Source organism: Rissa tridactyla, chromosome 14 (assembly GCF_028500815.1).
Source record: "Rissa tridactyla isolate bRisTri1 chromosome 14, bRisTri1.patW.cur.20221130, whole genome shotgun sequence".
Classification (NCBI taxonomy): Eukaryota; Metazoa; Chordata; class Aves; order Charadriiformes; family Laridae; genus Rissa; species Rissa tridactyla.
The window spans coordinates 10,014,999-10,042,916 of record NC_071479.1 but is presented as its reverse complement, the minus strand read 5'-3'; the positions used below and the strand labels follow the sequence as shown (position 1 = coordinate 10,042,916).

The 27,918-nt window shown below is 43.2% G+C and overlaps 1 protein-coding gene across 8 annotated transcripts in view; it reads right to left on the bottom strand.

Moving 5' to 3' along the window:
• TNC (tenascin C) overlaps positions 1-27,918 on the bottom strand; it is a 106,148-nt gene that overhangs the window by 432 nt on the left and 77,798 nt on the right. For 4 of the 8 annotated variants that reach the window (XM_054221014.1, XM_054221016.1, XM_054221015.1 and 1 more), the window contains 14 exons: positions 25,872-26,144; positions 24,471-24,743; positions 19,090-19,362; positions 17,340-17,612; positions 11,718-11,840; positions 10,347-10,490; positions 9,065-9,184; positions 8,475-8,618; positions 7,504-7,634; positions 6,399-6,531; positions 3,488-3,639; positions 2,459-2,555; positions 1,645-1,806; positions 206-369 (listed from right to left, as the gene is read on the bottom strand). In XM_054221014.1, coding sequence (XP_054076989.1) covers positions 206-369; positions 1,645-1,806; positions 2,459-2,555; positions 3,488-3,639; positions 6,399-6,531; positions 7,504-7,634; positions 8,475-8,618; positions 9,065-9,184; positions 10,347-10,490; positions 11,718-11,840; positions 17,340-17,612; positions 19,090-19,362; positions 24,471-24,743; positions 25,872-26,144 — 2,462 coding nt within the window. The remainder of the gene's footprint in view (positions 1-205; positions 370-1,644; positions 1,807-2,458; positions 2,556-3,487; positions 3,640-6,398; positions 6,532-7,503; positions 7,635-8,474; positions 8,619-9,064; positions 9,185-10,346; positions 10,491-11,717; positions 11,841-17,339; positions 17,613-19,089; positions 19,363-24,470; positions 24,744-25,871; positions 26,145-27,918) is intronic. The other 4 variants (XM_054221018.1, XM_054221019.1, XM_054221020.1 and 1 more) reach the window with 4 other exon arrangements.

Sequence of the window (27,918 nt, the reverse complement as noted above, 5' to 3'; positions counted from 1 at the left end):
ACAAAACCATCAATATTTCACCAGCTGACATTAAATTCTTGTTTTGTGAGCAACTGCCCCTATCTTTCCCTAGATCCTTTGGTCTGGAGGGTGTGCTTGGTCAGTGCTCTGATGTCTGGATAGCTGAACCACCAGACGGATGGATCCATAATTGCAATTGACCTTCTTCTAATGCATTACAGAAGTGTTCAAACACCAAACTCACCTGACTGTGGCTGTTGTCACCATATCTGCCCATCAGATTGACTCGGTGACAATTCTTGTACCAGAATGCACCCTTGTATGACAAAGCACAGTTGGTGATAGCAGAATCATTGTCCTTGTCAAAGGTGGAGAAGGACCTTCCATTATGGTACGTCATGGAATCACCTGAATGGGGGAGACAAAAGAAAGAGCAAGGTCGCTGATTTGTCTGGTTTAGATTACATGGAGTGACCCTTCTGCAGAAAATGTTTGGACTGTGCCATGCACCATCTGTAAAACCTGGCTGTGTATTTAAGTTTTTAAAAAATGACTTGTTTTAATACAGAAGAAGTACCCGATTTTTGTTGGTGGTACAAGTCAAAATAGGTAGCCTCTAATCCCCAACTTGTTAATTGTTTTTTTATTCATCTCATTTTCTGCAGTTCTTGCTGAAAGCTGGATTTTGGCCCTGTAAAGAAGGCAGTATGGACAAACCAAGCCTAAAGAGACCTCCACAAGGAGTGAATCAAGAGCAAAGGAGTCTCCAACACTTAGCTGCTCCATGCAGTAAAGCTACCCATCTTCTTTAGCTGGAAACAGGCACAGAGAGATGTCTGCCTTCCATTGACTTCCCACTCCCAGGGCCTGGGTGCTCATTTACAGATGGGTGCAATAGGAGCAGCTTTCCGCGTATGCCTGAAGCAGAGCTCGCATTCGTGCCTAGGATCTGTGTTGCTCCATCGATTAATCTTAGACCTGATTTCTTAGGAAGAGGAAGTAGCAGGATTGAATCCTACTAGCTGTAGCAACTACTACTGCTCTGCATCGTTGTGTTTGCCTTCAATAGACATTATTTCTACTGTTGCTGCCTATCCTTTGTATCCCTATCGGCTGTGGATAAAGTTCATGTGATGGTCACAGGGCAGAGTCCATACACACACATCTCGGTCTGGTCTGTTCCATGCACCTTGCAGCATGAAAAGTATCTCCTTTTAAGCCATCCTGTGGAGCTGGATTTATCTCTGTCCTCTGAAGCCCTGACTCTATAAAGGCTGCAGGGTTCGCCCCAGTATGATTACAAAAGGCAGGTGATTTGTTCAGCAAAATTACAAATCATGTTATAGCAGGACTCTGCTGCATATTCCGCTGACAAGAGATGAGGCTGTGCCAAGCTATTATTAGCTGTATAAATGACAGTCAAGCATTGGCCAAATAAGATATATGGCTGTTTAATATACTTGTTTATATTCTGTCATAAGCATGCCATAAAATGTGGCACCTAAATGACTGGAGGATTTAAAACGGAAACATAAAATATATTGGTATGTTCATATTTTCAAACACCTGACATACAAGAGGTACCTGCTGTGATGATAATCTGCATCATTCGCATACTGTTACCTTGAGCCAACTGGGAGGAAATTGCAAATCAGAAGGAAAAAAAAATATATTCCGTCTCACCTGCTGTGCCACTGTACCCATCCACTCTTAGCCGGTATCTGCTCTTCGCATCTCCAACGCTGAACCTGTCGTAGACAGCATAAGCCGTCTCACCTTTGTCCCCCAGATCCACACGCAGCTCGTACTGGCCCTGAGAAGTGATTTTGTGGAGGTTCTCCAGACCTGTGGAAATAAACGAACAATCCAATTGTCTCCCCTACCATAAAGGAGGTCATACTGGCCTGGATAGATGCACCAGGGCATAAACACCGGTGAGGAAAGTGAGCTATTTCAGCTGTAGGATAATATTAGCACAAGAACAAATAGATAAAAACAGGGTGATTGAGAGACTTTCCCCCTTTAAATCACAGGAGCAGGTAGCCCTTTGGGAAAAGTAATCAAAGTTGTGCTGTGTGTTCATCGTTGTCTTTCATTTACAACCAGATATAATGTAGCACAGTCTTTGAAAATTTGCTTTTTACTTCTGTTTTCCTCACTTTGCTTTTGTTGCTGAGGGAGTCCTAGAAGTACAGAAGGAGAAGGCTTGCAGTTGCTTCTCAGGTTGCCTCCTGACTTCTTAGACAGCACCAGTGAGCACTGGTTTGGTATATTTGGTGACCCAAGAAGCATGACATCTATGAACTGCAACTGGAGGGACTGGCTTGGACCTGGCCATTTCAACCTCCCTCGCAGCATGCTGTCCCTGGCCTCCTTCATGCAGATTATGTTCCCGTTTACAGATACCCTTGCCAACTAAACGGAGGCTTCAAAGTGGCTCCCAGTCTTTCGGGCTTTGTGTTTTCTTTTTTAAAAAAGACAAATTCTTGCCATTTACCTATCCAGAATTCATCCGTAGGATCTCCAAAACCAGCCACATAAGTCTTCCAGTTCCTGTAGAAATCCTCCTTTCCATTTTGACGCCTCAGGAACACCTACAAACACCACACGGAAGAATTGTTATCAACAGACCGCCTTCGACAGACAGGGCACTAGCAATGTAGCTTTTACAAATGCAGAGGTTGGCATTGCTGCTCCCCTGCCCTCACCACCCAAAGCAGCAATCTCACTGCAATTATTTAATTGTCCCAACTCTGTTGAATGCTCCTTGCTTTATTTAAGTCTCTACTTCATCTACTGGGTTCCCAGGCTCCCCTGAGGGACATGGCCATTTAGTTCCTGCTCTCTGCTGTTTTAACCGCCCCTTGCAGTTCTGTATTGCTCAGCCAAGACTTTCTACAGCCTCTAGTCTCCTAGCCACGCATTTCTCCAGCTCCTCCTTCCTTTCTGTGCCCTGGGTCCCTCTGACATGTTCAGATTTGAGGACATCAGTACAGAGAGCTGGCATTTTTATTGCTATTCATTTGTTGTCTGAGCGGGATGTGTCTCTTCTATAATGGCCTGGGAAGCCTGACAAGCCACCACGTGATATGGCTGCTGAACAAATGCTTTCTCTGGCCTATGCCTTCACTGTCTCTCCGATTCAAACAGAGTCATTCCACCCTCCTCTCACCTAATTAGCTATTTAGAAGGTACGTATCTGATCTAAGACAGTCATATCAGTACCCACTACAGCCAGTGGAGAGAGATCAGTGCTTTTTCTAGGAGCTGAAATCACACATGTGACCCATCCTTTGGAGACATGTCTCTCTCCTCAAACTACAGAAAGAGCTGGTAGCCTTGTTCTAGGCACCTAGGTGTCCTATGCGAGATAAAATTCCCCAAATTTATAGACAAGTCAGCCCTACTCTTATAACAAAGCACTATGGGGGATGTCATACATGACCAGGGACGGGATCTGCTACCCCAGCTCGTAGCACAGGCAGATGTGCGTGAGGGTGGTGGGGGCCCTCTCCCTCTTACTCACAATCCATCCGCCCCCATCCTCGCCCATGTCACAGAAGACTTGCAGAGGCTGAGCCTTGTCCCCATTCAGGTAAACCGTGTAGAGCCCAGAGGTGGTTTCTCCATTCAGGAGAGCCTGGGAGCAGTCTTTAGGGTAAGGATAGAGAAGACCAGCTGCACACACAAAAAAAGAGAAAGCAGTCCTTAAGAAGTCAGCAGTTACAAGGAACTTGTCGAATACAGATGACACATGAAAATCTGTTCTGGGTCAATGGCACCACCAGGTACAGAACCCAGGAACAGGCTTGTAATTGCCATCCTACATCAAAAAGATTCAAAGTAAACAGCAGATAATGCAAATTTTTCTTTTGAATACACTTTTGCACATCTGTCTACACCTTTGGAAGTGCTGTGAATGTCAGATAACTACTCCCTGCTATGATCGCAGTGCGTCCTCCAGCTTAATATTTGAATGGCATGAGCTCTGTTTACAGCAACTTTTGGGTAAAACCAAATTTACCAATCTCTGGTTATGTGACAGAAAAGGGATGGGGGAAATAGAAAGACAGGACTACAACCAAAATTAAATAAATTGGGAATATTTTGCTAGCAAGTATAATATTAAATGTGGTATAAAACTAGGCTTTTAAAAAAGAAAACAAACAATAATAGTTGAAACTACAGGGAAATATTATTAAGCATTTCTTTCTGACAGCAAGCTAATAGCATCATTGCAGTCAGAACAATTTTCTAACCCCTAAAAAAGCTTTTCTTTTTTTCTTTTTAAATTCACTTCAGCCATTAACTTTTTCAGCCAGTGGTCTAATAAAGGGATGTTCTAGGTGTGTCCATAGGAGAGTTTTTAACTGTGGCTGCTGCTCCCTTTCCAGCGTGTAACACATCCCTGCCTGCCTGTGCCTCAGCTACAGAGAATTTGCATCAGCTTTGGGATTAGGAGAAAAGCGGCTGTCTGCAGAGAGCGACTTCAGTGTTTCCCTCTCACTAAATAGCACACAAACGCATGTTTAGAGTTAAGGCCAGGCTTAAGCATCTGCCTGAACTGTGTTCGTATGGGTGAAGGCATTATTGGGGCCAGTTCTGTTTAACATCTTTATCAATGATCCGGAGGGGATTGAGTGCACCCTCAGTAAGTTTGCAGAGGACACCAAGTTAGGTGGGAGTGTCGACCTGCTTGAGGGTAGGTTGGCTCTGCAGAGGGATCTGGACAGGCTGGATCAATGGGCCGAGGCCAACGGTAGGAGGTTCAACAAGGCCAAGTGCCGGGTCCTGCACTTGGGTCACACCAACCCCATGCAGCGTTCCAAGCCTGGGGCAGAGTGGCTGGAGAGCTGCCTGGCAGAAAAGGACCTGGAGGTGTTGGTCGTCTGTGGGCTGAATATGGCCAGCAGTGCGCCCAGGTGGCCAAGAAGGCCAACAGCATCCTGGCCTGTGCCAGGAACAGTGAGGTGAGTAGGACTAGGGAAGTGACCATCCCCCTGTACTGGGCACGGGTGAGGCCCCACCTCGAGGGCTGTGTCCAGTTTTGGGCCCCTCACCATAAAAAAGACATTGAGGGGCTGGAGCGTGTCCAGAGAAGGGCAACGGAGCTGGTGAGGGGTCTGAAGCACAAGTCTTGTGAGGAGCGGCTGAGGGAGCTGGGGGTGTTCAGCCTGGAGAAGAGGAGGCTGAGGGGAGACCTTCTTGCTCTCTACAAGCCCTGAAAGGAGGGGGTAGCCAGGGGGGGTCGGTCTCTGCTCCCAAGGAACAGGCGATGGGACAGGAGAAAACAGCCTCAAGTTGCACCTTGGAAGGTTTAGATTGGATTTTAGGAAAAATTTTTTACACTGAAAGGGTTATTAAAGCACTGGAGCAGGCTGCCCAGGGCAGTGGTGGAATCACCATCCCTGGAGGTGTTTAACAGATGGGCAGACACAGTGCTTAGAGATATGGGTTAGTGATGGGTTTTGTCAGGGTTAGGTTGATGGTTGGACTCGATCTGAAAGGTCCCTTCCAACCTAGACAATTTTATGGTTCTATGATTCTCATTCAGTCCCTGCTTATGGTCAATTTGCCAAACGTCTCTTAAATACACCCAGATTTAATTCTTCTCCTATTTCTGGTTGTGGATTGTCGCTTGTTGGTGGAGTTCATCCTGCTCTACACAAGGAGTGACTGTGAGCAGACTGGGAGCTGTGTGCCTTTTATTAGCACTTCTGTGAGTCCTTGGGCTGAAGTTGGCACAAGCGGCAGAAGGGAGAATGGAAACGGCTGAAGGTCCTGCTGGGTCTGAAAAGCTGGAAACCGTGAAAAGTAAGACAAATGACAGGCAAGGTTTCACAGTTACTACTGAACAACAACTTTTTTTTTAATGTCAGGTGTGAAATGACCTTCAGAGAACCCAATCTATTTTTGCATTCAGCTCGCTGGAGAGCTGTCCTGTTAGAGCCGGGACAGACATGCCGCGTGGATTTGAGAAAACCTATCTCAGAAAGAGGAGAAAAAAACCTGCCCAGAAATTCATCTCCTCAGACCACTGAACTGATTTGTGTGCGTGGTTTGCTTCACTTCAAATTAAAATGCTGATTTGTTTTAACAGCTTGTTGTGCATCAATACAGGGTGTCAGTGTGGATTTTAAAGGGTTGATACTTTACACCGGAAAGGCAGGATGTTTCGTCAGGGGACTGTAGAGGTGGTGTGGATGGATATAAAGAAAAGATTTTCATCCTGCCAGTCCAGGGAAAGCAGATGACACTACAGCTCAGGGGGGAACAGGGACTTCTGCACTGATACTAGAAGCAAATGAAGTACATACTGACAACCGGATTAAAAATCTTCTTTGAGGTCTGTGTCTGCTTATTGCAGAGCTCAGCTCTGTCCCAAGAGCAGTAACTTATATGTTATTTCAGCTATGCATGTGCTCAAAAGTCCTTACTTGTGGTGAAAATAGTCTGGATCGTTTTGCTCTTCAGGGATCCATTCAGTGCCTGGAGTTTCACGGTGTACTGGGTGGATGGGCTCAGCTCTGCCAGGCTGTAGGAAGTTGTCTCAGGCTTTAGGACGACTTCCTATGGAGAGGAGAAATAATACAGGGAAATCTCAGTGAGAAAGTCATAATGACCAGAACTGTTACATATCGGTTTGTCACATTATTTTTTGTGGTAATTATTTATGGTATTTTTTAACGATATAAATTATTTAATACAAAACTGTTCCCCTAAGATTTTTTCAAGCTAACTTTCTTTGGAAGGTCAAGAAAAGTTGCCTGCAAATGAATGTTTACCATCATAATGTATAAGCTGTGTGGTTCAAAAGCAAGTCAGCACAAATGTTTACGTGCCTTGAACATACACATTGTATAGATGTCTCTGGGAAACTCATAAAATTGAGAAGAATCACCCTTTAGGACAAGGAAATGACACACTCCAGTCTTCAAAAGGCTGGTTTTCTGTATCTTTAAAAGACAGATTTTCAGTATGCTTAGGGAATTTGCCCTCTTGAAAATCAGAGCCCTTTCTGATGTACCAGGCTGGGCCTCCAAAATTGTCTGCCGTTTTAGCTGGGATTCACCTCATTCATATTTAAGCATCTAGTGTCATCGAGTTAGGTAGGAACATAATAAAATTATTAGAGAGCAAGAGGCACTTTCAGAGGCGATTCATCCTGCCTTAGACGCCTTACTTGCACAGGGATGGATTCTCCTGAGTTTTGAAAGGGGAATCCCATTCTTGAGGGCGTGTGAGTTTATTCCATGATACAGGTTTGGAATGAGGGAAAACTTGCTTTGTGCTTTTATCCGTATTGTGGGGAAACGACTGTCAAACTTCAGTCTGCAATTGAGCTTCTATAATATAATATAGGAAAGTACTTCAGCAGGTTTTAAATGCATCTGTGCTCAAGCTAACACTGAAACAGGTACTTAGTATTTTAACATGTTTAACTTAAGGCACATGATTATGTTCCATTGCTGGACACTTCAGAGCATCTCCACTGCCCACTTTTGAGGCACAGCCCTTCTGGTTTGGTTACAAGTTCTGTACCTTGACACTGCCATCAATGGACTCGTAGATCAGGAGATAACCTGTGACAGGAGCACGTGGAGCCCTCCAAGTTATCACAGCTGTTTCTGACTGAACCTCAGTGGCACTTAAATCTCTTGGAGCATCCAGTCCTGAAGGAGACAACAGATCGATTACAGTCACATCTATATGGAGTTTAGTACACAGGCTATCCTATGGGCAGCAGATTGAAACAGGCCAGGAAAAAAAAAAAAAAAAAACACCTTCTCCCCAGAAATTTGAAATTAAAAAATATTTCAACCTAAATTTTGTGATTAAAAAAATCATTTTCCCATTGGAAGTTTTAAAATCAAGGTATTTGCTTTATCTAAGTTAAGATACCGACTTGTCTCAGGCACTTCAGTTTATAAGCACTGTATTGAACATGTCTTTTGAAACAAAACTGTGCCTTTCATTATTTCACACAAGAAGACAGATCAGCATATACATATTCCCAGGAAGCAAACCTCTGGTTCCAATAATGCCTTTTTTTCGTACTTTGTCTGGCTGCCGATTCCCTTCTTCACTGTAAATGTGACACTGAATTTGTACGGCTCAGCTCTTGGATCTCTAGGTAATGCCCTGGCACACCAATAACAGTCAGGAAAATAGAAAACGTCCATGATTTCATTGATGCTCACGGAAAGCCATAAGTATGAAACCAACTGTGTACCTTCAGCATTGGTACCCTAACATCATCCCCCAAAGAAGAGCTCCTGCTCCTGGCTTTGTGTGAGAATCTGTTGAATTGCTGACAGAAAGCCACCTTCTGGATCAGTCACGCTAGCCTTTCACCAGAGAAAATTTGGTACAAATTTTGATAGTAATCAAAATTCAGGTTTCTAGTGAAAAAAGCACAATGTACCGGCTGACTTTATGGTATTAGACAAACGTAAGCCAGGTGGGACTAGAAGAAATGGCAGCTCTCCCTGCAGTAAGGCGGGATATATCACCTGTGGTAAACTGGGTGGAGAGGGTCTCGCTCTTCTGCGTGTCCTTCAGCGCGTGGACACTCAGCGTATACTCAGTTGCAGGTCGAAGGCCCTTCAGGTCATACTCCACAGTGTTTCCTGATACCATCTGAGTAACTTCTGGTTCTAAGAAGAAAACACAGAAGAGAGAATGTCATTATTCAGACATGTCAGGATGTACTCAACTCCATGCTCCTCTCAGAGTTTTGGGTTTTTTTACTAGCTGGGACCAAGTGCAAAAGAATAAAAACCCAGAGCCCATCTGTCTTCTTACACCTATGGGGAGTCTAAATTACACCAGAGTCCTTTATCTAAAAGTATTAGCACTCTCTAGTGTTCATATGAATTATAACACCATCTTTTCTTTCCAAGAGTATCAGTTATCCCTGTTCTTGTCTGAATTGGGAATGCCTAACTAAAATGGTCATTTTTTTAATGTTTTCAGTGAGGCACCTCCTTCAAATAAGAGCCTGCTGCCATCCTCCTGGGGTCACGTTGCAGCACCCATTTCTGATCCTCTCTCAAAATGTGTAACACTGTCAGCACCCTGACCCATCACTAACTCTTCTTACCGTCCTCAGAAGCATAGGAGACAACGTAATTATCCACAGCAGCAATTGCTGGCTGCCAGGTTGCCAGAGCCTCCGAGTCTGTGATGTTCAACACTACTAGGCCTGACGGGCTGTCCAGAGCTGAAAGAAAGAGAATAACAGACTGAAGGAATTTGACAAACAGTCTCGGCTCTCTGCAATGCTCTGTTGTAAATATATGATATAAAATGCGCAAACACTGCTGCTTGATGCAGCTTTTACGATCCCCTTTGGAATAGTGGAGCTCTGCAGAAAAGACGTCAGTGCCTACAAAGAGACATCAAATATCTCCACTGGAAAGGGAGGTCAATGCGTGAAAAGATTAAACACTGGGAACAGACATAACTAACTATGTTCTCAGATCAGTCTTGATATCATCAATCTAACCGCTCTGTCAGAGCTGACATATTTCTCTCAACACCCTCAAATCTGGACTGCTTTTTGGAGCAAAGTCAGGAGACAGAGCTGGGAAAAATAACTAATGTGACGTCAACTGATAGCCACTGTGACCTTCCACCAGCTTGCCCTGCATGTTTAAAAATAAACTAATCAAACAGCCAGTCAACCATCCAAAGTGCCCACACGCCCTGCCTTGCTTCCTCATTCTATCCCTGAATTGGGATAGATATCTGCCTCCAGTACATCTGAAATGGGCTATAGATTTCATGTTATTATCCAGTATTTATCATCTTGTTCCTTGCCTCAGTTCTCTGAATACTTGTTAGCCCCCCAAAAAAGAATGAATAAATTAGACCGCAGGGTGGGGTCAGCAGGAGCATGGTGGACCCTCATGTCCTGCAGGGATATTTAAAGCAGTATTGAAGAAAAACCATGAGAGAGAATGTTTTTCTGCTTAGGACGCAGTCCGGGACCTGTGAGATGTGGAGTTTTGAGTCCACAACAGAAACTGGTCTGAATTGTTCATCTGAGCTGTCCCTTTGCTCCCTCATCTGTAAAATGGTATTAATTAAACTTCTGTTTGTTTCTGATTTATTAGGACTGTAAATACATGAATTGTCTCTGCCTCGTTGTAAGTTGGTTTGGCACTTAGCAAACGGGAGCCTGATCAAACTTACCCATTCTGTACTTATCTGAAATACAGACACAAAGAGCGGGCAAAAAACTTCCTACAGTTTGTGCAGACAGCAAAAATGGGATCACAGCAAAAATGGGATCTCTAGGGGTCGTCAGCTCCAGTTCCCAAGCCTCTCCTACAGCACAGACAATGCATTTGAAAACCTTCCATTTCCTCTTTGTATATTACCTGTTTTCAGAGTGCCAGAGATGGGTTCACTTTCTTCAAAGCCTTTCACAGAGATAATACTAACGTCATAGGCTACACCTGGGACTAACTTCACCAACTTGGTCCTTGTCTTGCTTCCATCAACTGTAACAACATTTGGAGTACCTAGGACGAAGCCAAATGCCAAGGGATTAGTGACACAATACTCCAGTAAATGCTTGAAGGATGTGTTTCAAGTTAAAGACTTTATGACCAACATGGACATACTCGTACAGGAGGAGGAATTTGCCCCAGTTTGTTACAACCATCAATATCATAGAGCAGCTTCAGGAAAAAATATTGCTGCCGTGACACCTAAATCTAAGACATTGGTTTGTATCCATTCCTACTGGTATGCCAACAATAAGAAAAAATTAACATTCCGGTTCAGAAAAATATAATTTTACAAATGAGATGTAAGGTGAAAACACAGCACTCCACATGGAAGTTCATACATGCGTGAGGATGCAGGTTATATCTGCTTTGTTTCCGGTAATAAGGGCTGTAAGTTTCTCCTTCACCCATCTCATTTCGAATAAAGATATAGTATATACTATTTTAAGAGGTGCTACATGTGCGTGTGAGTACTTGGGACACATACTTGTTTCAAATTCTGGGTTCATTCCAGGAAAGCACTTAGACAAGCGCCGAACTTTATGACTGTGGGTTGCTCCTTTTCTTCTGTTGGATCACTACATATTTAAATCACGTGTATGCTTACATACTATATTGTCTAAAGGCCTATATCTTTACTCCTTACTTATCTTAGTCAATAGCATGTCTTTTGTGGTCCTGACGTCTGTTTCCTTTCCGAGATGTCCCTAAGTTCTGCTAAAAATCTGTTTAAGTATAGGAAGTTTTTTAAGCTGAACGCTAAAACAGAGATATAATGGATGGAATGAAACAACATTGGGGAGTGCTAAGAAAAATCACTACCTTGGAAAAATATTATAACCATGGATCGTGATTATTATTTCCAAGGGTCATCTTTTCAAATACGCACAGCTCATAAAGTGCCTACAAAATAATGAGGCAGTTTGGAAATAAATCCTTACTTAGGAGGCTCAGTGGGAACAGATTTTTGTGAATGTGGCCCTATTAGGGCCATTCCAGCATCTAGCTCTGAGCTCGCTTACAAGACTTGTCCATGGGATGTGGGACACTATGTTCAGACAAAGGTTGGCTACTGGGATCATGTCTGTGCACTCACATTCCTGGTCAGCAGTTTGAAGAAAAAAAGAGATGATCTGTATAGGATCATCTGGGAGATGCACCGAGAGATGAATATCATCAGAACAAGCCCTTTCTGCTGTCCCTTTTACCACCCTCCTCACCGTCCCTCCTCGCAGTTACCTCCCGTGACAGGGACGTAGGAGATCCGGTAGCTCTCCACACGGGTGCGAGGGGGTGTCCAGCTGACTGTAGCAGAGTTTTCCGTGATGTCAGAGAAAGAAATTCCCTTGGGAGATCCAACAACTGTCCGTGGAGAGTAGAGAACAAACACACCACATAGAAAGAAAAGGAAAATCATTTGTTTATCAGTCTTTAGTGCTGGAACACTGATTTGTCTTATTCCGTTATCCCAAGAGCTGATGCTATCGATATTCTGTCCTAACCAACACGAATGCAGGGAACACTAAACAGTTAATGGCTTTTTCACATACTGACAGCAACAATCTGTTTGGTCTAAGTTTTCCTTTTTCATTAACTTTACAGTAGTTCATAGCTTAAAAATACCCCAGACACATATCTACATATCGTATACAAAGAAGTAACAGAGATTTCAGTGTTATAGAAAAGTATGGAGGAATCCTTACAGGAATGCAATTCTATTACCCAAGAGTCATTGTATTTACAATCTTTTCTCCCCCAGTTTCACTTGGATGATTTTTAGACTTTCAATTTAGTCTCAACCTATGACACACAGCAATGGCAGCCTTTAGCAGTGGAGAGATGTCTCTTCCTGAGCATAAAGTTTGTATTACAGGATGCCTAAAAAAGACCTGGGCTCAGCTGCATGAGTCAAGGGTCCATCCTCTCAAGCACTGACCGCCTGTTAACTTCTGTTGGCTTCAAACTTGAAGTGAGAAGATTTTCTTCTTGGAATTTCTGTCTGAGACCATGATTTTTCTTAGGCACATTCAAAGCACATCCATCCAGAGGACATCCCAGTACTTGTGGTTCCACTGCAGCTCTTTGTCACACAACCCAGCCTTTCCCCATGTAAACCTGAGCGCTACATTTGCCCAAACAAGTTAAATCAGTAAGCCGGGCAAACAAAGCCAACTTTTGCCAAAATGACCCAATCTTAAAATGCAAACCAACAGGTATCTGAAACATTCCAGTTTAAGGCTTAATTAAGCTATTGCAAAACAAGCATGGAAAGGGCTTCTGGGAGGACATGGTAAAGAGACCTGCCACTTCAAAGTTTACATTGAGCATCTCACTTCCAATTTGCTTTTTTTGACTGTAACCAAAACAACCCTGACACGTGTTAAAAAAATAAACAGCCTACACAGAGTAGGCTATTAGCACAAGGAGGAGAGATACCAAACATCAGCCACATTAAGAGCGGTGGAGACAGGCTGAGGGCAGGGGAAGGGGGGCGAGAGGAGAAAAAAAGTGACTGTGCTTGAAATAGCTCGGAAAGAACGCGTCTGCGGGAAAGAAGTCAGAGGGCTGTTTGTTCCATGTGTCCCCAAAGTTGTAGCAGCAATGCACTAAATCAACTGAAAGGCAAGGAAAGAAAAACAACTGAGCTCTCAAGGGAAATGTAAATTATTTCTCTGGAGCTCACTAGACATGTTGGGTTTGCGGGGTTTGCTCACATGGAAAAGCCAAAGAAAGAAAGAAAAGAATTAAAGATAATGAAGAAAGCAAGGTGGGGTTAACAAAGCTGCACCACACACAAAGTTGCTACTGATTTAGGTACAGTCTGAAGGAAACAGAAGAGCATAAAAAAACCCCTGGGAACGAGAGACAAGTGAAAATCACATTGATTTTGTTTCACATTGTAGGTGCTCTTAATGACTAACGAAAAGTGCTAGTGATGACTCTGGAGACCAAAAAGAAGGAGCAGCACTCAGTTTTCATACCCACAGAGAATTTCAGCCTTTCCCAGAAAATAAAGTACCCAATCCATCCCACTTGGACTCTGCTGTGCAGATTCCCATGGGCTTCACGCTTGTTTTCCTGTACCAGGTGAACTGCTGCATAACAAACAGTACTAAGGATAGCCTTGACTGCGTGAGAGTTCCACAATCCCAACTACCCCAACTGCGGCTACTTTCCTGGGAGCAAACCTGGCCAAGAAAGTGTAACAGACCACCAGAGCGAGCATCAGTCCTGAAACGAGTCATGGACGTGTAAGAGAGGGGTATCTTTGAGCACAGGGAAACGAAAAAGGAGCAAGTGAAACCATCACCTCGAGCTACCTGGAAGCTAAAATTAAGCAGGCATAAAAAATGGCCAGCATGCTTCTGTATTGTCACTTATAAAAAAACCTCAATTCATATGTTGGGTAAATACAGGTAATTTAGCATTATGCTCCAGCATCATTCCCCATTAGTTCTATGAGAGATGGAAAATTTTTTTGTGAGGTTGCTAAGGCACCCATGATACCTGAGTAGCTGCATTTCTTTGGGGATTTTTTTGCTAAAAAATTGTTCTTTCGTTACTAATAGACTATAGGAGTATGTTCACAGGCTTTCTTCTCCTAAGCAACAAGAAGCACCAGGTTGCATTTATCACATATAAAGAGCACGTGAAGAGTTTTGTGATCCTCTCAGATGAAAAATGCTGTCACAGTGTGGCAAAACACCATTAGAAGAACCGGAAAGTAGCAGCATGAGACCCACACTTCCTACCAAGGATATTAAGTGGCACGCAGCGTGTTGTGGTCCCCCAGGGAGGGCTGAATTGCACCTTAGTAGACAATATATAGATGCATTTCCAAAAGACACCAACTGTCCCTCTGAGAGCAGCAGAGGACAAACTCCCTTGTGCCAACTTGATTAGAGACTGCAGATCTGTATGATGTTGCCTTGCACTACAGTGATTTTATAATTAATGTTTTCTATCACAGCAGAATTGATGAGGGTAAAATGACCGACAAGTGCAGAGGGCAGGGAGAGTGGATACCAGCATCACCCCAAAGAGGATAACCTTTTAACAACATTATTATCAGCAGTTCTGGGGGAAAACTACTGCTGTTCGCTTGTACGTACAAGTAAATAATGGAGGAAGAATCACTTGTGATGAGTGCGGGAAGATTTGACTTTATTGTCAACTCCCACACCCAGTGGTCGCACACCACGTTACTGGTGTGATGGGAACAAGGGAGATCATTGCAGCCTCCAGGCAAGTTACCAGCTGCAGGACCAACGCAAGCTACCTGGAAAAAATGGCAAATGTCAGTCTTGCCCTACTCATCCTTTCCATCTCCAGTCCATGGCTGTCACTAGATCAACTGTCTTGCTGACTTCTTCTTGAAAGAGAAAGAAGGAAAGGAAACCATGGAGAAGGACAAGGCATTAAAAGGTGAACGCTGCAAGATCGTTCCTCCCCCTCCTTCCTCATGGCAGGTGGGTGGTTTGCTGTACGAAGATAAGAGGTCAAGCCCTCGGAGAGGATTGCTTGGCAACGCTCAAACAGATTCCCTCAGCTGCACCAATTACACCAGTTGAGAACCTGATCCCTGAAGACTGCCTTTGAGCATTCAAGGGTATGTGCGCAGATAGGGAAGAAGTGGGAAGCTGTGAGTGATAAATACAGAGAAGGATTTTCAATATATATTATTTTCCTGCCTTCATTTCTACAGTAGTGTTTGGTTTAGGTTTGCCGGTCTGTTTGCTAGCTTTGTTCCAACTGTTATTTTACTATCTCCTCTACTAAAGCTAAAGTCTTCCTAGCTAATTTATTCCTTGCTCACTTGTAACTTGTACACGGGCCAGAACAAAGTAAGGCTGAATATAAGCCTGTCTGAGCTACCTCCCTTCAGGGATAGAAATATTTCTTTGCAACCAGACTGGAAAAGCTATAAATATACATATGTTTGTCTAATAATCAACTCCAAAAAAATAAACTGGTTAGACGCCTTGGTGGCCCAGCTACGCAGTGTGGTATAACCTGCAGTCCGAATTATTTAGCTGGATTTTTGTGGCTCCAGCTCTATTATCAATTATCCATGGGCTATTTACATCTGACAAACATCTTTTTGGGCTATTGGCTTCAGTAGGTGACATGTGCTAAATCTCCCTGAAAGAACTGAATAAGAATGTAGTCATGAGGAAAATGATAACTCTTAGCGGTTTACCATAAATATCCTGCAAGTCAGTGAAAATGGGGACATGCTGCTAACAAGTGCAGTTGACTTTAAACATCCCCCTCCATTATGAGTCAACTCGCATGAGCCTGGAGAAAGGTGGCTTGTGATGGATGCATGTTCTGCTTCATGTAAATGTCTTGGGGAGTGTATCTATGCCCTTGCTGTTTATTCAAGGGATGTGATGGCAATCACTGGAGCTGGTCAGAAATGTGCCTTTCCATGCTAACAACCACCACTACAGACATTAAGGTGAATCATGAGGCCATGCTATTTCAGGAAAAGCTGTTCAATACTGAGTTATTGTTGTCCCTTTTCTGTGCGTTGTCTGGAACACACTGCTACAGCCGAGCAAACGCCTCTTTTATGGCTTCCTCACACACTGAACTTACCTGTCCCCTTCTCGTTCCCCTACTCCCAGAATTAGACCAAACTGAAATTATTATGTTTTCATAGCAGCAAGCTCAAAACTTTTAAAAGAGAGAATTTGGGTCACAGCATATTGCTTCATTTGCTTTAGATTTAAATATGTTTCAAAATGAAACCATGATTTTGGTGGAAAAAAATGGAAAGCTTCATTCAAAAGTACCAAAATGAAATGCTTCAAATTATAAACCTTATTTTGTTTAAATTAATCTCAGGAATTCAACCTAAGCTTTGAGAACTTTTTACTTGACTAATATCTGCTTATTTTCATAGAAAAATAATATAAGAAACAACAGTCCAGTTACAAATAGCAAAAACTTCCTCCTTCTCCCTGGCACTGAGAAAATGCCAGGTGGCATTTTGTGCTGGTGGAGCATTTCTCCCAGAAAATGCTGGTGGAAACTTTTCAGAAACATATATAGTTTTAGGCTAACTTCAGACAGCAGACATTTGCAGTTATATTTACAACGTTTCTTCATTAGTCTGAGACTATGAAAGGCAAGAACTCCAGCTTTGTGGAATTGCCATGCTGCAATTGAGAATTAAGGCCTCGGTATTTTTAAAACAAAATGGCATGAATTAGCAGTCATACCTGCAGCTTTTCTTCTGGATGATTTTACCTGGGCAAGTCACTAAGTTAATTTACACCAGAGTTTTTGACACACAAGAATGAGAACATAAAGCAACTTCTGCTGAGGGAGTTCAAAGCTTTGATTTTGCAAGAAACTTAAGTTTGTTTTGAATTATTGAGCATATGTTGCTCCTGGTAAGATCAGTTAATGGTGCTTAGTCCTTTGCTGATCAAGCCATAAGTAAACTTCTCAATAGCTCTGATAAATCAAATTGTCATACCTCTTTTCTAGGGAGGTAAATTGTTGTGGAGTCCTGATATGTAATTAGTCCCAGGAAATCACTGAAAAAGGCTGATACAGAGAGAATATTTCTTGACTCTCAAAGCCAGTGCTTTAATTGCTAGACCATGCTGCCTAATTCCAGATCATGAAACTAATTAAATAAAACCATATTAAATAGACAGCAATGAAGCTAAGGAATCTGAGATGATTCATTATAAATAGCTACACCCTATTGAACCAGTAACGTGGATAAGGGACATGCAGGAGACAGTCCGAACACCTCGGTAACAGCCCAAGCTGGCTACGAAAAGGAGAGATGCTGAAAAAAACAGGCATGAACTTGTTACGCTTTTCCTGCTGCAAAGACAATACCTGTGGTTGCTACTGCATTTACGGGTTGGGAACGCCGTCCACTGCTAACTCCATAGAGCTCAATTTCATATTCAGTACCCTCTTTCAGCCCTGTTATATCCTGGGTGCGCTCATGGCCTGGTACTATTAGTTCCAGTGGATCAGATTTCCTTTTGGTATCCCTGATTTTTAGAACAAAACTGTCGAAAACCCCATCATCTGCGGTCCACGACAGACGGAATCCATCTGGAGTAGCATCTGAAACCAGAAGGTTGTCGACCTCGGGTTCTGCTTCTAGAAAAGGAGAAGATAGCAGCAGGGAAAAGAAATGATTTCTTTAATCAGTTCATTAGAGACCTGCTTGAGGTCTGGATATAGCATACTGCAAGAATCCAACCACACTTCAAAGAAAGGGAAACAATCTGCCAGCTATTGAAAAAAAAAAAAAAAAGAATATTAGCATTATATACATACTGAAGAAGATATATGTGAGCGTGTGCAGGCCCATTCAAACTTTCAGTCTTTAATAGCAAATCCACTGCAGGGACATACACCATTTGCCTCTGACATGCAAAGTTACACATGCTAACAGTAAGTTTCATGTGCATTTCTCCCTCGCTACCTATGTGAAACCTTTATATTCCATAAAAACAAGCTCTTGTTATAGAACTGCAGGCATGCCTGTAATATTGTCAGGTCTCTCTCTGTTAGGAGGACAACATAGAAGCCACTTGAAAGAGTCGTCTTCTTCATGCAAAACCCTTATTTCATGCACTTCTGTCATTCGTGATGCTTCCCATCAGATGCATCCTTTACTTTGTATTAAACAAATGCTGAAGCAGCAAAGGGGAATCATGAAAATTCATATCCCTTAAACAGCACACTTAAATCCAAATGCAAGACCTACTGCCTTCAGTGAAAGAACCCATTCAAGAGGACCCCAGGAGCTGTAAGTTACGAATTACCTGCAAAACATCTTTAGCTCAGTATGGTCAGGCATCATTATCTAGAGAAATGCTACTGGAGCGGTTACTATCTCCCAGCATCTCCAATGCACTTCTTTCTTCCACAGAAAGACGTTCCTATTTATTTTCTAGCAACCCTCCAATCAGGCAACCCCCAGCTTTACTGCTGCATAGTCAGCAACATGGAAATGAGACTTGATGGTTATGGGGCTAGAGAATACAACAATTTTTCAAGAAAGCTCAAACACTGCTGGGAAATGGCAGCTATGATGAGGTTGAAAACATGAGCTAAGGCCTTCTGGAGAGAGATGCCAGCTTCATGGGTGGTAATGATAGTACTCGATGGTCTGTGGGTAGAACCCACACAAAGAGTGAAAGAAAGGAGGCCATGGGCAAGAAATCCAGTATGGCTCTTCCTGCAGGTCCTGTTGGTTGGCAAGTTGCAGAATGCTGATGTGCCCAGCAGCTGTTAACAAGACGAGCTCCCACATGCAGGCCATTTTTTCTGTAAAGATTTCGGTTAGAAGTACCTACGTAACCATCCCAGAAACTTTCATCCCTCAACCCACATCATGCGTCTCTACGGGATCCCTCATAAAGACAGAAGGGAAACATCAAGTTAAAAGGAACAGAACTTCACTGGTGAACCTATCATAAATCAGGAGGAGTTATGTGTAGCCACGATGCAGAAAAGGATGCAAAAGCCAAGGTCTGCTTTGCAAATGGATTGCACAAAACATCTTCCATGTGAGAAGAAAAGCGAGAAAGAAAGGGTGGAAGAGAACAATTTGTTCACATTAAAATACCTGTAACAGCCACAGTGCTTAGGGGCTTTGTTTGGTGCCCCCTGGCAAAACCATAAAGCATAACCTCATAGCCAATGCCAGTAATAAGGCCTTTAAGCTTCAGTTGCCGCTGGGCTCCCGTAAGGAGGAACTCCTGTGGGTCCAGCAGCTTGCCAGAATCCACCACGACTACTAGAAAGTTGTCAAAGGCATTCTCCGATGCCATCCACGACACTGTGAACCCATAAGGGTTAATATCAGACACAGTTAGGTTTTCCAGTGGGGGCATGGCCTCTAAAAGAAGGGAAGGTGCAAAAACATACAAAAAAAAAGAAGCGAAAAACATTTCAAATTAGAAAGTATCACAGATTCCACCAAAGATAAATCACATTTTTCCCCGAAGTATGGATTTGATAGAAGTGCATAGCCAGGACCACAAGACTAGGATTTTCACTGGAGCCTCCAGAAGTTAAGTGCTCAATTCTTAATTTTCATCAAGGGTGTCTCAGCACCTTATATGACAAGCTCCATTGAAATTCCTTCCAAGCTCACTGTGTAAGCACATTTCTTCTGTTACACATGCACAGTTATAACCAAAACTGTTTTAGAAATGCTATGCATAAAGCTTTAATTTCCTTCCGCTCATGCCCACCGTCAGTGCTTTAGGGACAAGCCTCAACTTTGGCATTCACAATGCCTGTATTTTGCTTTTTTACCTCTCTACTTCACGTGAATATCTCCAGCTTTTCTTTTCAATGGTGGGGGGGTCAGAGATGCCACAAGGACTGCCAGAAGCAGGACACTGACCAGTCAGGGTCATAGCCAGTGCAACTAAGACATTTTTAAGTGCAAGGAAGAAATTTTTCACTCTGAGGGTGGTGAGCCCCTGGCCCAGGTTGCCCAGAGAAGCTGTGTCTGCCCCATCCCTGGAGGGGTTGAAGGCCAGGTTGGACGGGGCTTGGAGCAACCTGGGCTGGTGGGAGGTGTCCCTGCCCAGGGCAGGGGGTGGAACGGGATGATCTTTAAGGTCCCTTTCAACCCAAACCATTCTATGATTCCGTGATGTAAGTACAAAATACTTGCAAGATTGGTTTTTGCAGGGGATAGGAGAGAAAGCAGAATTTGCACTGACTAAGGCCAGGGGCTAATGACCACAGAACAGAGCAATAATCTGTACAATGAGCCTCACAGGCAGCCGTTAGTGTGATATGTTGATAACTTAAAGAAATTCCAGTAAGGAATCTTTTTTTTTTTTTCACATCAGTTGACATTTGTCAAAGTTTAGAGGCTGTGGATCAACCCCCCAAAACTTCCCCACCAAGTCTCTGAAAAAACCAAAAAAGGCCAAATTTTCACAATATCCTTGCTCAGAGTATTTTGCTTACTCAAAATCTGGCAAGTCAAATAGGAAGATCAACTGGCTCTGCTAAGCCCTGGCCTTGATCCTGGATCCCAGACATTACTAGCATTTCTTTAGATTATTTGACAAACCTTGTGCTGTTGTCTTGGGAGCTAACTCATCTGATCTTCCAATCACTCAAATTCCACTCACTTAAGAAAATACCAGTTAAACGCAAAACTTTCTCTGGGAAAGGGCTTTGGGTTTGGTTTTGACATTTCCCAACAGCTGAAATTGATGTTCTGTTAGAATTTGGCATAAGAATTCCTTCCTAAAATTTTGTAATTTGAAAGTCCTCATGTTTTGATGTTTCCATGTCTGAGTGCTAGAGATTCAGCTCGAATTTACTCAATTTGGAGACGTTTTTGCACCTGACTTGCTTCTAATCAAGCAACCCCAAAGAGTCACATTTTGGGTTGGTTTCTGGGAGGGTGGGTAAACAAATTAAGAGCCCAAAATGTTGAAATTATTTTCCTGGGATAGGCGTTGAGTGACACCAACACACTAAACCCGGCAGGTTTATGTGACCTTGTGGCACATCCTTCTGCTGTGCAGAGTGCGCCACGTGTTTACCTAGCTGTGGGAAGCTTCCTCTCAAAATATCAGTGTCCACGGTTTATTTTCAAAAAGGAAGCATTTGTACTCTGGTGGAGCCAAAGAGCAGAGTTGCTCACTTCTAACTACGGGACTGAATGGCAGATCAGAGCTGGTGTAAAATGCAACCATTTGCCTTAAGGAAAATGATCACGGACATTGCCCTTCACAGGAACTGGCAGCCCAGGGGCTGTGAGGGATGCTGCTGCTGCAACTGGTGTTCCCACTGCATGTTAATGAAGAGCGGAGTAAAAGGAAAAGGCCTCAATTTCTCCATTAATCCTATTTACGGTGTCCCTATGTCTATGTGACAAGCCCTGGTGGCACGTACTGGCCACAAAATACATAGAAGGCAAATTCTATGGCATTTATTTGATCATTTAGGAGGCATGCGATGTACAACCAATCCCAGTCAAAACCTAGCCAAAATATTCAGACATAAGGGATGTGTTGAGGGGACACCACAGGACAGGAGATGTTCTAAAACCCATTCCTCTCTGGATCCTTCAGATGCAACTAGTGGATATTAGGCAAATTTTCCCCTCAGGAGTTAAAAGAGATTATTATACATGGCAGAAGGACTCCAGAGGGCTTTTAACTCACTTTAAACTAGTACTCCTCCTAGAAATTTTTTTTTAAGGTCAATACGACTTGTCTGACCCATCCTTGCACTAAGTTTGCAAACAAAACCATTGCTGCTGGACAAGATATTCAGTGCTGTAGAGAGTCTTTGTTTAATCCGTATTGGAATACATATTTTTATAAGCCGATAAATAGACTCCAAACCTTTAGGCAGGTACCTGTCATGACAAAAGCAGTGAGGGGCTCTGTGTGAACACCTGCACTGGTGGTCCCCTTAATGTTAATGTCATAGCCAGTGTAATCTAGCAGGCCTGAGATGTGAGCGCTGCGAGCACCTCCCGACACCGTAAGCTCCTGGGGCTCATGTGCTGCATAGGAATCTCTAATGTGTATAACAAACTTGGCAAAAGGCCCATCTCTTGTGGTCCAGGAGAGGTTGAAGCTGTCGGGGGTAACGTTTGTGAGTGTGAGCGTGCCCAGCTGTGGCTCAGCCTCTGAAGGAGAAAGGAACACAGGTGAAGAGACAGCGTTACTCCGGGGGGCCGGGGGAATTAGCAGTGGAGGTTTATAGATGCTTAAAGATAAGGCTGAACGTTTTAGCCTTGTTTTGCTGTGGTTGGGGGTTAAAAAAAAAAAGCAAGCATTGCAAGAACTGTTTTGTAAGGTTTTGGAAAGAAGCCATTGAAATTAGTGCTGACTCTTAGTTTATTTTTTTCATTTAATTTTCTTTAAAACTCTCAATTTTCCCAATGGAATTTGAGCCTGATTTACAGAAGCACCAACAACATACAGTCCTGTGGTAAAAACACTGAAATTGCAGGAAACTCCACACTGGGAATTTGATGGGAATACAAACCCATGGCAATTCCACAGTAGATAAAGTAGGATTCAGGCAGGAATTAGGTGAATCCAAAACAGGCATCCTTGAAATCCCAGTTCAGCTTCTGCGTAGTGTTTCTGTTGCCTGGAGTTATAGATACTTCTATTTTTGGACCCTGAAGTTTATGAGGGGCTTCAGTCCTAACATTGATTATCTCAGCACTAATCTCAGGCCAAAACCTCCCTGGACTCTGCAGATAAGGTGTTCCTCATCCTCTGATTAGGCACAATCAGAGAATATCTAATAGAATGAACAAAAAACCCCGCAACACTGCAGTTGCTCTCCTTCCTGACTGTCGGGTGGTCAGGGCACTTCTTTAGAGAAGTAAAGATTTTCCTTTTCTGCTAGAGGAAATTCAAAATCACATCCCTCCCTTGCCAGGGAAGGAGCTTGGCCATCAGGCTACAGGAGAGGGAGAGCTCCTCACCATCCTGTTTTAAAGTTATTCCATTTAGCATAAAATCATTAAAGATTCATTAGACACTGAGAACGCACAAATATGACCCGGCAGTCAAGTGCTGAGAGAATCCCGTGCCTCCTCTCAGGGGTGATTTTCTAGGTTTTCTTTTGCCAATTGAGTATAGACCAAGAACACCTTGGGAAATGCAGCCAGTGAGATACAGGAAAATAACCGTGTAAGTGATTCATGCTGGGAGAAAAGTAAGAAAGATGTATCCCACTGACAAAGAGAACAGTGACAGAACGAAATCCTTTCCTTAACTAAAACATGAACTGCTGCAAGATGTTCCAACTTTTATTCCCGTCCCTCATGGCAAGACTTTTAAAAATAACAGTCCACCTTCTTCTCTAGAAATGCCTAGGAACAGGTGAATCCAAGTGGCCCCAATTAAGGACACATGCTGTTGTCATGCTGTCAACCAGTGACCGTCAATGCCTTCATGGCTGACAGTAAAGACGTCACCATGTAAGCACGGTACTTCCAAAGACAGAGGAGGAGATGAGAAAATATCCACAAAGCAAACAGGGTTGGGTGCAGAACCCAGTGAAACCAAGCATGGAGCCATCAGCCCCGCATGCAGGTCAGAGAGGACGAAGAGATTGGATCCTTTCCAATCTCATCCTGAAATGGCTGCATTCCTTCACATGCCACTTGCATCCAGTCAGGCACGTTCACATCACGACACCCAGACTCCAAAGAACACTACATGCAAAATAAGTTGAAATTATCTCTTCAAGCAAGTCTTAGTGATCTTCCACCATCCTGGAATCCGATATCCAGTGAAACAAGACAGGTCTTAGAGACTCAAAGGTAGCAATGCAAGTGACAGAGTGGTGGGCTGACCATCAAGAAAGGGTGAACTTGCTTTTTGAGCCCTGATCTCTTCTGGGAAGGCATAAAAACACTAGGCAAAGAAGAACATCAGAACCAGCACAAGGCAGCCAGACCACTCCATGCAGTTTCGGTTGGTCATTTAGCATGCTGCATGAAACTCCCACAAGAGATACAAATGCCTTGGAAGACATTTGGTTTTATGAAGAACCACCAAAATGGCATGCAGGTGCCTCTCCAGGCTGATAAAGACACGAAGACCTCCCACCCACAACAAAGCAAGTGAGGATGGGATGAACAAGAACTTTAGTCCAGATCAAGTGCAAAGATACTCTGTGAAAAATATTAACCATCTGGAGCAAGTCAATTATATATACACAGAACTTGCAGGTAAGTGTATATATAAGGAAACCAATCATGGTTTACTACTGGCTCCCTTAATGATGGGGGCACTTTTTCAGCCTTTTCCATTGTCTCAGATCTCTCTTTTTCCAAGCACTCTCAGGCCCAGCATATTTCAGCCTCCCCTCATAGTGATCTCCCTATAATTTACCAAAGGAACGATGATGAGTTGGAGCCATGTTTTAGAGCAGTTCGGTGGACAGCAAAAGAAAGAAGAGAAAAAAGCAAACCTGGAAGGTGAAACAGTGAAATACCTGTGGTTGCCAGTGCTGTCAAGGTCTGACCACCTTGCCCATCAATTACACCGTGGAGTTGGACAGTGTAATTAGTGGCAGCTTTGAGGTTGGTGACTACATAGCGCCGGGAGGCCCCTGGCACTGTGTGCACCAGGGAGTCCAAAGGGAAGTCAGAGTTTCTGACTTCTAGAATAAAATGGTCAAAGGCATTGTCCTGCGCTTCCCACGTGAGTGACATGCTGTCTGAGGTAGCATTTGATACAGTGAGTTTGCTAAGGAGAGGTTCCTCTACTACAGGAAGAAAAACAAACGGAAATGTATTGCAATTATTAAAACCCAAAGCAATAAAATAATATAGAAGTTTGAGTTCATATGAACCACAGGCCACAAAAATCATCTAGCCTTGTGTTTCTCAATATTTTCCACAGCGCAACTCCTGCAGTCACGCTGCCCGTGTTACCCATGATTCAGTGAGGATATACACAATCTGCTGATGCTAGAAACTGCAACTCTGCATTATCTGATCACTGAAATTTGATATTCTGTCTAATGTCAGTAACCACATCAACCTGTTGCTATGACAAATTGCTATGATAACTTTTCCTAACATCATGTCAGCAGGCAAAATTTAATAGAGATATTAAATGATCACAACATGAGCTATTATCTGCCTACTATGAGAATGCACCTTCTGCTTCTGTAGTCTCGTCCTCTCTTTCCACTTTCATACTGTAATTGGCTAAAGCACATTGAACATTCGACTTCCCTGTCTGTTCTGTAAAAACCGTCAACTGTAAAACTTCAAGAAGCCCAATGTGCCAACAAGTAAATGCGTACTTATTTCCTTCACAACATCAAGTCAAATGGACTCTTTCAATCTCTCATATCATGTAAACTGAATTCTGAAGTCAAATTTAAGCAATGCATCTGCCTTGTAGGAGTCTGCTGTCGCAGACTGAAACGTGCCTGAAATCTACTTAGAGAATCAGGATAAAAACTGTATCTAGAAATCAGCTTATCTGAGAGAAATAGGGTCTCCTCTATGCTGGGAGGCAGATGCAAACACATGTTACAAGGCTAACATAATGAATTATCTCCTGCTTTGTTCTTGGGAAATTTGTTTTGCTTCTTATCTGTGTCAGAGGCTGGTCTAACCTTAATGTTTGAACAAGAGCAAACTTATTGTGTGAATGAAATCACTTCACAGTGTGATTGACTGACTTTGCTGTACGTAAGGGTGGATTAACATTCACAGTTCAAAATGGCTCCGGAAGGTCTTCCTTAGAAGGTGTCAAACAATGAGGTAGAGGATTTGGTAATGGGTAGACTGATGGGTTAGCTGAGGGCAGGGAAAGGGGCACAACCTGTAAGGAAGAGTTAGAAGAAAGGAGAGTTAGCATCGAGGTAGGTTTTATATACCTGTTGTAGCTGCAGCACTTATTGCCTGTGTGCGGAAACCATGAGAGATTCCATAGAGGTAGACAATAAAATCAGTGCTGGGAGAAAGCCCTGAGATATGAGCAGTTCTTGAATTGCCTGAGATGTTGAACTCCATGGGCTCCAGCAACCTGTTAGAATCAATAATTTCAATAGTAAAGACGTCGAAGTCCCCGTTGGTGGTTGTCCAAGAAAGGTTGAAGCTTTCAGGAGTAATGTCGGAAACGGTTAGCTCACCAACTTCTGGGTGCGCTCCTGAGGAGGGAAACAACATTGGTCAGAAGGGGACAGGCCTGTACCTCCTCCTGCTCAGAAATGCCGTGCTGCTCTGCTCATGCTGGCAGCACTCCAAGCTGCCGTTGGAGAAAAGGGTTTGAGTAAAAGCTTGCTACAAGCAGACAGGCACTAAGGGGCAGAAATCAAATTAGAGCATCTCAAAATGTTAAATAAGAAAAAAAAGAAAGAAAGAAAAAAACAAGCTTTAAAGCTATGGCTATTTCCTTTTGCCTCCAGGAGCAGCCATGTGTTTTCGAGGTCTGAGCAGGAAAGCAGATGCAAAAGAACTTTTCCAAATGCCCCTAGGGCATTTGGAAAAGTCAGCTTCCAGTTTTGGGAGAAGCTGAAACTAGAGCTATTTCTTTATCCAAAGGAAAAGGTTGTGGGTTTTTTGCTCTTCTACTTTCCCTTTCAGCTTAAGCCTATGAAAGCTGGCACGTAATTTTGGAGCTGGAGCCAAAATGCAAAGCAGTGATATCTGCCTTGGGGTTTCTTCCTCTCTGTAGGCATCCCTGACATGTTACAGGAAGGCTCAGAAAATTCTGACAACTGGAAGTCCCCAGAAAGGAAAATTTTGAAAAGCCGGGTGCTGAGCATGACCCAGAAAGGGAAGGGAAAACCTCAGCAGGGCATCTTCTGCTGTTTTCACTAAGCTAGTAAAAAGAGAGCACATTGCGTATTTAGGCAGGACACCCATGATGTCTGTTTTCTTGTTTGTCCCTGTACAGCCTCCTTTGTCCAGCCACATTTGTCTATTTTCAATGGGCAATCTGCTACCAGCTCACACTCAGGACTCTCAAAGCACAGGGCTTCTAGCCTGCAGCAGGACTCAGCCCAAAGCAAGTGCCTTGTGCCAGACACATTTCTACCTAAGCCAGGCGGCTTAAAGCATTATTGACACAAGCAAACTTCATTGTGTTTAATGTTTTAAATAGAATTTAGTTCTTATGTGTACTTTTATTCCCTTCTGTGCTGGGTAACAAGAGCTTGGTGAAATCAAATACGAGCAAGCTCTGGCCATCTCACAGTCACAGGAGGCTGCAGAAGTCTGTAAGGAAGCCCAGAGGCAGCAGATATTGTCTACAAGAAATTACCTGAAGGAAGAGCCACCGGTGCCCCTTTATTGCCAATTAATTCATAGCCTTTTTGTTACCAATGTTCACAATACCTGGAAGAGTCAGTGAGCCATACAGGATAGACATAAGTATATATTTACTTCTCACAGTCAAAGCTCAGCTCATGATAAGCTCTCATTTAAAACTGTAGTCTTTCACAAGATCAGCCAGAAAGTTATTTTTGGGGCTTTTGATTAGTTTCATGCAACCTTCTGATAATGTGGGGCTCACCTTCCCTTCTTTCAGGTCATTTTTATGCCAGGGTAGTTCTGCTGAATTTGGTCTTCTTCATTAAACTTTTCCAGACAAATCAGACTTTTTAACAGCCTTGTGTGGCTTAATACACGATACTACTCCTGGTAGGAATTCACTTGTGGTTTTTTCTATATGAGAACATATAGAAGGTGCCTGTCCTTGCCCTCAAGACAGATGCACACGCTATAACCTGAGTTTGTATTTACACAGAAGCGGGTGCATAATTTCAGAGGTAGCTTCTGACAGGTGAAAACTAAACATATTCTTGGGTTTTGATTATCTGCACTACAAAGAACAGATTTTTATAATGTTACAAGTCAACCTGGGCTTTCCCGACCATGTACAACAGTCAGTTGGGTTTTGCTGTTAGTGTCAACCAGCAG